Source organism: Poecilia reticulata, linkage group LG9 (genome assembly GCF_000633615.1).
Source record: "Poecilia reticulata strain Guanapo linkage group LG9, Guppy_female_1.0+MT, whole genome shotgun sequence".
Taxonomy (NCBI): domain Eukaryota; kingdom Metazoa; phylum Chordata; class Actinopteri; order Cyprinodontiformes; family Poeciliidae; genus Poecilia; species Poecilia reticulata.
In genome coordinates, this window is record NC_024339.1 from 4,041,237 (window position 1) to 4,050,983 (window position 9,747).

At 36.2% G+C, this 9,747-nt stretch overlaps 2 protein-coding genes across 2 annotated transcripts in view; one reads left to right on the forward strand and one right to left on the reverse strand.

Moving 5' to 3' along the window:
• zbtb26 (zinc finger and BTB domain containing 26) overlaps nucleotides 1-9,747 on the reverse strand; it is a 1,115,122-nt gene that overhangs the window by 815,722 nt on the left and 289,653 nt on the right. The gene's annotated exons all lie outside the window — the stretch shown is intronic.
• LOC103469642 (E3 ubiquitin-protein ligase DTX3L-like) overlaps nucleotides 3,842-9,747 on the forward strand; it is a 23,684-nt gene continuing 17,778 nt past the window's right edge. The window contains exon 1 of the mRNA XM_008417425.2: nucleotides 3,842-4,238. Within this exon, the coding sequence (XP_008415647.1) occupies nucleotides 4,212-4,238 (27 nt within the window). The 5' untranslated portion in view covers nucleotides 3,842-4,211. The remainder of the gene's footprint in view (nucleotides 4,239-9,747) is intronic.

The following is a 9,747-nucleotide window of genomic DNA, read 5'->3' on the forward strand; positions in this document are numbered from 1 at the left end:
CCACTAGGGGGCCCAATCAGATGACAGGGGTGGCACTGGCCCCCCTGACCCTCCCTCTGGCTCCGCCACTGCCGGGGATCAGTAACCTGCGGCTCTTTAGCGCTGCCCTAGTGGCTCTCTGGAGCTTTTTCAAAAATGTTTTAAAATGGAGAAAGATGGGAGTGGAAAATATATTTTTAGGTTTAATATGATTTCTGTAGGAGGACAAACATTACTTAACGTTTTCCAACGCTATAAAAATGTGTAGAATAAATATTAAATTTTAACATTTCTGTCAACGAAGATTTGCGTCATAGCCTCTGTACGTTCCTTTCAGCTGGGCGGGGTGCGAGGCAGGTGGCTGTAAACAAACCGACAGGTGTGGTGGGCCATGGATAGCAAAGAGGAAAAGAGGAAAATAGCCAAGGAGAGATTCCGAATCATTTACATTCATTGTGGAAGGATTATCTGAATGTTTGCTCTGTAGCGAGAAGTTGTCAAATAACAAAAAGAGAGCGCACCTTAACTGTTAAGCCGCACCTACACTTTTTTTGAAAAAAAAAAAAAGGAAATGTACATATATACAAGGGCGTAGATACCATCACTATTGGGGGGGACCATAAAGAGGAAAATTTCTTAAGACCAATTTTGGGGGGGTCGGCAAAGTTACAGTGAAAGGTAATGTAAAATGTGGTTTAAAGAATTTTTAAACCACATGCAAGACCAAAAGTGACTAGTAATGCACATTAAATGTGTTTTTCTCAGTAAGCAAGTTGAGAAATAAAACTAAAATTTAAATGTTGCTTCTCTACGAGTTTTGCTCAGTCTCACTGATCAAATCTCTGCTACGCCTTTAGAAAATTTTAAGGTTCTAAATAAAAAAGCTTTAATGTGTAACTGCTCTTAATAAAATTCCCCATAAGCATTTATTTATTGAAATAGGCCATAACTTGTATTGGGAGCTATGTAAATTATATCTTGTTAAGTTGCTTTATTTTTAAGCCTTTTTTAGTTTTGCTTTGTCCTGGGTAACAAATAACCAACAGGTATGAATATTCTGGGGGGTATTATAACTTAAACATAACATTTAACCACCAGGGCTTATAGATTTTATTTTGAAGACAGAGAGAAATAAAGGCATAACTTTCTGTTTTTTTCTATCTGTTCTTGGCTCCCACACTCTGAGATGGTCCACTTGCTCAGCCTTCTAATTAACTAAAACTTGCCCTGCGACAGACTGGCGACCTGTCCAGGGTGACCCCGCCTCTCACCCGGAACGTTAGCTGGAGAGGCACCAGCACCTCTCCCGACCCCACTGAGGGACAAGGGTGTATATCCATCCATCCATCCATCCATCCATCCATCCACCCATTTTCTTACACCCTTATCCCTTAGTGGGGTCGGGAGGGGTGCTACCCTTAGGGGTAAGGGTGTATAGAAAATGGATTAAAGAGTTAAATATGAATGAGATGTTTGCTGTCTTTGACAAAAAAGCTTAAGTCTATGAAAGCAGTGTAGCAATTTTGCTAATGAGGCAGTTCATCATGATTCAGCCAAAGTAAGAAAATAACGAACTGCAGTCTGATCTTTATTGTTGATGTGTTTCTTCTTATTGAGCAGTGAAAGTAAATAAAAGGTGTTACATGTCTTTTAAGTATTTACTTACTGGAGGGTTTTATGTTTGTGCTGCAGAGCTACAACTAACAGCTAACTCCTCACTTCAGTGGCTCTGACGAGCCTGTACAGTTCTGCGCAGCTGTTGCTCTTCCTTCACTTTGGACTGAGCCATTGTTCTAATAATGGTAGGGGGACCTAAAAATCAATTCTTATTTTTTTCTGAGATAATTGGCAGATTTAGTTCGTTCTTTATTTCTTTTGCCTTTTCATATTGATATTATTTAAATGCAAACGTTTCTTCAATTATTTTGTTTGGTGGGGACAAATCTAGACTTTTCCAAGATTGGGGGGGGGGTCCGCACCGCTTTATTTTTACAACTGCAGATTGCGTTTTATTGCACTCCGTTTGTTGCCCAAATAAGGGGCACGTTATGCACGTTCCATTTTGTTGTTTTTTCGCACATTTTTTCTATCACACAGTTAACAGTGATTATTTACAAAGAGCGATTGTTATGCAAACTGCATTTGGGAGCAGATTTTTCGAGTTGCAAAAGGGGAAAAAAATTACCCTTTCCCTGTCGGTCTTCATAATAAAAATTACATCAAAAATCAGAATTCTTTATTGTATTTCTTTAATTTTATCAATGCAATCAAACATGACATGCTAAATAACGAACTGCAGTCTGATCTTTATTGTTGATGTGTTTCTTCTTATTGAGCAGGGAAAGTAAATAAAAGGTGTTACATGTCTTTTAAGTATTTACTTACTGAAGGGTCAAAATGACGAACTTAGTCATTTTGATAATAGTCTAATATAAACACTTAAAGCCTGTTTTGCTTTCATTGTAAGCCTTATATAAGGCTTTTAATTTTTTGCGGCTCCAGACAGATTTGTTTTTTGTTTTTTTTTTTGGTCCAACATGGCTCCTTCAACATTTTGGGTTGCCGACCCCTGGTACAGTATGTCGTAGACGTAGAAGAAAAGAACAGCCACATCATATGGAGCTCTAGTGACCTCTGCTGGACAACCCATGACACTGCAGTGAATACATGGATAACACATTTTTCCAGATCATACTTTTCCTATTTTCAGAAAATTCTTAGGTTTGCATACACCTACGCCCACATGGTGAGGTGATAATTTTGTAAGTTTCTGATTGTCTTTTTAAAAACACTTATTTGAATTTAGGAAGTGTGCTAAAGTGATGGCAAAGAGGCCTTCCAGCCTCAGAGACTTGGAGCTCATCAACAAAGACATCAGATAAAAAAAATAAAAAAAATACCAGTATAAATATGGAGAAAGCTGCTTTGTAATTAAAACCAGAATCTGATGATTAGGTAATCCCCTGGTTTTTCCATTGAGGAGGATTTCAGTAATGTTCATCATGAAAATAATATAAATTAATATAAAACTTGAAAAAATAAAACAATTTAATCTTTTTATATTGTCTTATTGTGTATTGCCCGGTCTGTCACAGAAGAAAAGAACAAAARGAACAACCACATAGTTATATAGATCTGTGAAAAAGAGTGTTTGCCCCACCAGAGTTCCTCTGTTTTTTTATGGGTTTTTTATTTTTGCTTTTGTTTTAGTTTGGTTGTTTTTGTTTTTTGGGGGGCAACGGGGCATTGCCACAACAGAACACTTCTGATTATGAAGCTAATTTTAATATTCGATAAATATAATCGGATAAAAACAAAAACCTTTATTCAAGTGATTCGATTAATTGAGATTAAGGAAGACGAATCTGGTCAAACCAACCTGGCCCTTTGGGGAAAGTAATTGCCACCCTTAACCTAATAACTAGTTGTGTCTCCTTAGCAATGACAAAACAAAAATAGTCATGGCTTTTCTACAAAAAGATTTTTGAAAAAAATGTAAGATATTTTATGTCGAGATGAAACCTGGTCAAAAAGGTCAGTAGGCTGCATGGGTTGAAAGGGCATTCAGATAGGAAAACATACTTTACATAATTAAATATACAATAAACTAATTGAACTGAATTGAAAAAGATCTTAATTTTGGGAGAAATCCTTTATGGTTTGATGATGTGTTTTCCACATGACCAACAATACATTTTGATGCACCTCACAAAATGAATAGCTTCATGATACTTAGGCAACATTTTTGGACATCACACAGTTAAAGTTTAAAAGATGGAATGGAGTGTATGTTATCTTCTAAATTTAAATTGAAAGAAAATTAGTAAATTAACAGAATTTATTTTATTACTTTAGCATTTAGCAAGTAGAAATAATCTGAATAACCTCAACTGGCATAAAACAAAAAACCTTTAATCAGATTTAATGTAAGACGGTGTGAGAAATATAAAATCAATTCTTGAAGTCTGATAACTTACATGGTCTTTCGTCGAATATAGGTCCGAAATGAAGATACCGTTCATTACTTTTGCGTTTTAAGAGCAAGTACTGAGAGTGTAAACTCCACACATATAGCAAAGGTCTTTCACTTGTCGAATTGTTTCTGTTATTCCCATTATTACCTGCAGGGGGACACGTAAGGTGAAATAAAAGAAGCTGAAAGTGAAACCAGGCTTCTTTAGAGCAGGCAGCCCGCCTTGTTAGCTCAGATTTACCAACTAAGCTGCAGAGAAATGACTTGTGATCGCAAAAAGGACGAGGTATGTTCATTTAAACTACTCCTCCAGGACCGCTGAGCGGTAGCTGAGCTTGTATTTTGTATAGAAACTAATGTTGTTATACTATTGTTATTAGTTTGACTCGCATAGCAACCAGCTTGTGTTTTTTAATGTCGTGTGTATTTAAAAAAAATAACAAACGAAGACTATTCTGTGGTATTCTACTTTGTTTGTTGAAAAGTGTGGCAAGTTGTCACTTAACACGGGAACAGGACTTCCTGTTGGAACGTTGATTTTCCGGTGTTATGGTGTTATGGTGGCTAAATTAACTGGTTGAAACCTATGCGCAMCGCAGATGTTTCTAAATTGTAGGTGGCTGCATCAATGCCTGTTGAAAAATAGTACCTGTGTGACAAAACCGTTTGGAAAACTTTACTATAAATTCCATTTGAAACACAAATGTTTAAAGTTACATGTGAAAATTATGTTTCAAAAGAAGTGTCTACAGAACAGCATTCAGTGCGCTTCGAAAACGCCACATTTGAGCATAAACAGATCAATGAGAAACACCATCACGATGCTGAAGTTGGTTTCCAATTCTAGCTTCCGATTCGGGAAGTGGCTAAAGGGCGATTCCACTTAATTTTTCCACTACCTTCCGCATCTTTAATCGACTCTAGTTTAAAAACTACAACACCTAGACTCTTCAAACCTGGACTGGATTATTCTGTTCTAATAGAAGAATATTTAAAACCATGTTTGTGATTTGTGAAACCTTTTTCTGATTTATGAAATTTAAAAAAAGGGTGATTTCACCGCTATTCCTTTAACTTGGTCACACGAGGACTGCGCTAATCCAAATCTACAACACCTAGACTCTTCAAACCTGGACTGGATTATTCTGCTCTAATAGCAGAATATTGTTAACCATGTTTGGGATGTGTGAAACTTTTATCTGATTTGTGAAATTTCAAAACCAKGTTTTTGGTCATGATCACACAAGATCTGCTTTAATTCCAAAACTAAAGGTCTACACCTAGACTCTTCAAACCTGGACTAAATTGTTCTGCTCTAATAACATAATATTTAGAACCATGTTTGTGATTTGTGAAATTATCTGATTTGCAAAACTTCAATAAAGGTTTATTTTACCACTTTTTTGCATGTGGGTTGCACTAGAACTGCTCCAGCTCCAAACCTACAACACCTCAACTGGATTATTCTAAATCAATAACAGAATATTTAGAACCATGTTTGGGATTTGTGAAACCTTTTTCTGATTTGTGAAACTTAAATAAAGGTTAATTTCAGACCTTTTTTGGATCTTGCTCACATGAGAGCTGCTCCAGCTCTAAAACTACCACCTAGACTCTTCAAACCTGGACTATATTATTCTGCTCTAATAGCAGAATACTTTAAATCCATGTTTGGGATTTGTGAAACCTTTATGTGATCTGTGAAACTTCACTAAAGATCAGATTACTATTCACACTTGTTCCATGCAGTTTTAAAAAAAAAAATTCAATTCTAATTCAAAACCACTTTATTAATCACAATGGGAAATTATTTTCCCATTGGGAGATGCTGGAGGGACTATGTCTCTCGGCTGGCTGGGAACGCCTTGGGATTCCCCCGGAGGAGCTGGAAGAAGTGGGGAGAGGGAAGTCTCGGACTCCCGTCTTAAGCTGCTGCCCCCGCGACCCGGCCCCAGATGAAGCGGAAGAAAATGGATGGATGGAGGTATGGATGGATCGGAATAATCCAGTTTATGTTTGAAGAGTATTGTGGTTTTGGAATTAAAGCAGATCTTGTGTAACCGACACAGGAAAAAAAGGGTCAAAATTTCCCTTTATTGAAGTTTCACAAATCAGAAAAAGGTTTCACAAATCACAAACATGGTTTTAAATATTCTGCTATTAGAGCAGAATACTCCAGTCCATGTTTGAAGAGTATAGGTGTTGTGGTTTTGGAATTAGAGCAGATCTTGTGTGACAGGCACAGAAATAAAGGGCCAAAATTGCCCTTTATTGTAGTTTCACAAATCAGATAAAAGTTTCACAAACCCCAAACATGATTATAAATATTGGAGCTGGAGCAGTTCTACCCAGATGCAAAAAAGTGGTAAAATCAGCCTTTATTGATTTTACCACTTTATTGAAGTTTCACAAATCTGATAAAAGTTTCACAAATCACAAACAAGGTTCTAAATATTTTGCTATTAGAGCAGAATAATGAAGTCCAGGTTTAAAGAGTCTAGGTGTTGTAGTTTTTAAACTAGAGTCGATTAAAGATGCGGAAGGTAGTGAAAAATTAAGTGGAATTGCCCTTTCCCGAATCGGAAGCTAGAATTGGAAACCAACTTTAGCTTCGTAACACAATCCCATTCACATTCAGGTTCACCAGAATAAACTAATTTCAACTAATGAATAACTGCAATGTAAACCTAAGTGGACAGTTTCTACTTTTTGTATCAGAAAAACATTGGAATTGACTCCCAAGTACCTGTAGTGTGAGTTGCTTAACACTTGTAGCCTACTGTGTGTTTTTGGCTAAGATCCTGTAATGCAACCACACTGTTTCTGAACTATTTTAGCGACACTACCCACAGTAAGTGTCACTAAAAAATAGGTTGGTGTCATTATATTTAATTTAAATTACATACCTGATGGTGTTGCTTGTGGTGTTTACATTTCCAAGAGATGAATATTAAGTAATATCAATAAGTTGTACTGCAATAAATTCTCATCTAAATGATATAAAGTTAACAGCCAATGTTGTAGTTGGTGGTGATATCCAAATGGACAAGCCAAAATTATAATAAATGCTCCTAGGTGATTCTTTTTTGAGGGCAACATTTTGGCTTCAAGACTTTTGGAAAAAATAGTATTACTTTTTAAAGTTTTAAATATTTTGTTACAACACTAACATGTTTAACAATAAGAAATGAATAATGGGCAAGCTCAGGGTTGTATAAATTAATAATTACATGTGTTTTTGTTGTTGTTTTTTTTAACCATTGTCTCTGAATGTGTGCCACCCGATTAGAGACATATAGACCACAAATAGTGGTCTTAAAGAGTGTGTCCCTTTTACTATATAATATGTTCTATTCTTGAAATTGTAACACATCATGTAGCTACGAATCATTTAACTATGTTTTTTTTTTACAAAACAAGGTTACCCATTATTACTGACGGCATAGAAAATATTGGTAATTTTAAAACCTTTTACCTATATGTGCACTTATTGGTCTTCAATTCCCAACATGGCACAGAACATTTCACAGTACCTAAGGTCTCTGTAATGATCTTTCATAAAAACATATTTTCAAACAGGGTGGAATGGAACATCACAGTGGATCATATCATAACAGAGTGGAAAATCAATGTCTCTGATTCTACAATCTAATAATGTTCATAATTGGTGCAGGATTGCCTCTTTCAAGTCAAAGCATGGGGAGAGTTTTTGTCCTCGCTCTCTTTGGCAAAAACAGGTGATATCCCTGTAGTGGATTTTCCCTTGACAGGTACTAGTGGATCCTCATTGCTCCCCTCACTGGAGTCGATGGGTGTGCCTAGTAAAATGAAAACAGACAGACATCTGTTAATACCTCAAACTACTTTGCAACACTATTCCATCATCTGACATTTTTATTTTACTTAAAATGATTACTTTTCACCCTAATTTCCACCCTTTTTGGTTCATGAACCTAACGGGGTGGAACACAACAGGGTGGAAAGTTTTTTACCTAATCTAGCTGTAGCTCTTTATGTAGTCAACATTTAGCTAGCTAACTTTCAACAGAATAACAAACCTTTAATGACTAAATCTAATATAATGGGGTTTTTTAACTCTACTGATTAAACATTTTCCACACTATCTTATCAGGGTGGAACTTTAAGGTTGACTCATATATATTTAAGATAAAAAATAGGGTTGAATTCACTTCAGAACCAATTGATGTCACTTTGATTAGATGGCTTTTATGGAATTTTAGTCATTTTGAAGGCAAAAAGGAAACATTCTAACAGGGTGGAAAGTTAGTACTGGGACTTCTATAATATGAAGAAAATATCAAATAAGAACAATAGTTTCAACAGATTTAATTGCATATTAAAATAGGGTTTAGTACAGTCAGTTAACTTATTGAAGAAAAACAAAAAATATATATTTTACAGTTTAAACTTCTTGAGGAAGTGAATTACACTGCACTGCAGACACAATGACATTAAGCGTGTGTGTCACCAAAATGGTGTGTAAAGTACAAAATAATATTTAAAATCCATTTAATTTATATTTGAATGATGGCAAACATCTAAATGTATAAAATACTTTGTTGTAAATATTTGGCACGTTTTAGAAAAAAATCATTGTAAGCAAAACATGGATCATGAAATGTTGCTGCAAAAAGGAATCACTCTCATTACTGTCAGATACCCCCAACAGCCATATCTGCAGTATTTCTCCATGTTAGGTGGCGCGCTGCTGCGGACAAGCAGCTGCTTGCTGTGGACTATTTAATGAGTGACAGTCAAACAGAGTCCTCAACGCAGATGTTTGTAAAAAAATTAGGTGGCTGTGTCGCTTCCTGATGAAAACACGACAAACGGCGTAAATAAACGGATTTGAAAATGTATCTACTTTCTCTAAGATCTCTTCAAAACATAATTCCTTGTATGTGAAGGAATATTCAAGAATATATTGAAAGGATACCAAAATATACAACCCTTCAAGAAGAGACTGTGCAAAACAGTCAGAATTTGTACTATTGTACTACAGCATAAAAATGCTGTAGTCCTTTAGCAGGAAGTGAATCATTGGAAGTCTCAGTTACTTGCGCGCCAACACTGAACCCACAATCAGCAAAATGAGTAAGAAACAGATCAGGTGTCTTTGGAAAGTTTCTTTGCAAAGGGAAAAAGGCCCAGAGAAGAGAAGAGACAGGAGAATAGATTTATCTCGGACCAGTAGGTGAGTCCCAGATTACAAGCCCGCTCTGCGTAACATGCGGCGACCGGTCTTGTGAGAAATTCTGTTCCCCTGTGAAAATCTGTTCCCCCTGTGTCGGGAGCGCGCATTGCAGCCAGAGAAGTGGATCCCACGGATCTGACCATATTCACAGCGCTTCTGATCGATTTCTCGGTAAAAACTACTCATATAATCATGTCAATGTTGTAACTTTCAGTTTAATCGGCAGCTATCGAAATAAAAATACATACATAAATAAACGAGGTCTTGTGTGGAGGTCTTTTTACGCTGTTTTGTGTTAYTTTAAACGCGAAGTGAATCGATCTTTTTTTCAACTTTTGTCTCGTAAGCCTGACAAATAAGTCAGTCAACAAACACAGATTTCCAACACGTTGTGTGCATTTATAATTTTTCATTTCTGACAAAGGAGGAGGAGGGAAGCTGGCCGATACCAGGGTACAAAAATAAAGACTTCCTGAAAAGATCAGAGTATAAACTTTTTGGTAAATCCCGTTCTAATGTAAAATATGACATTACTGGATTAAGGAAATGTCTAGTATGCTATCACACATAATATTTTTTG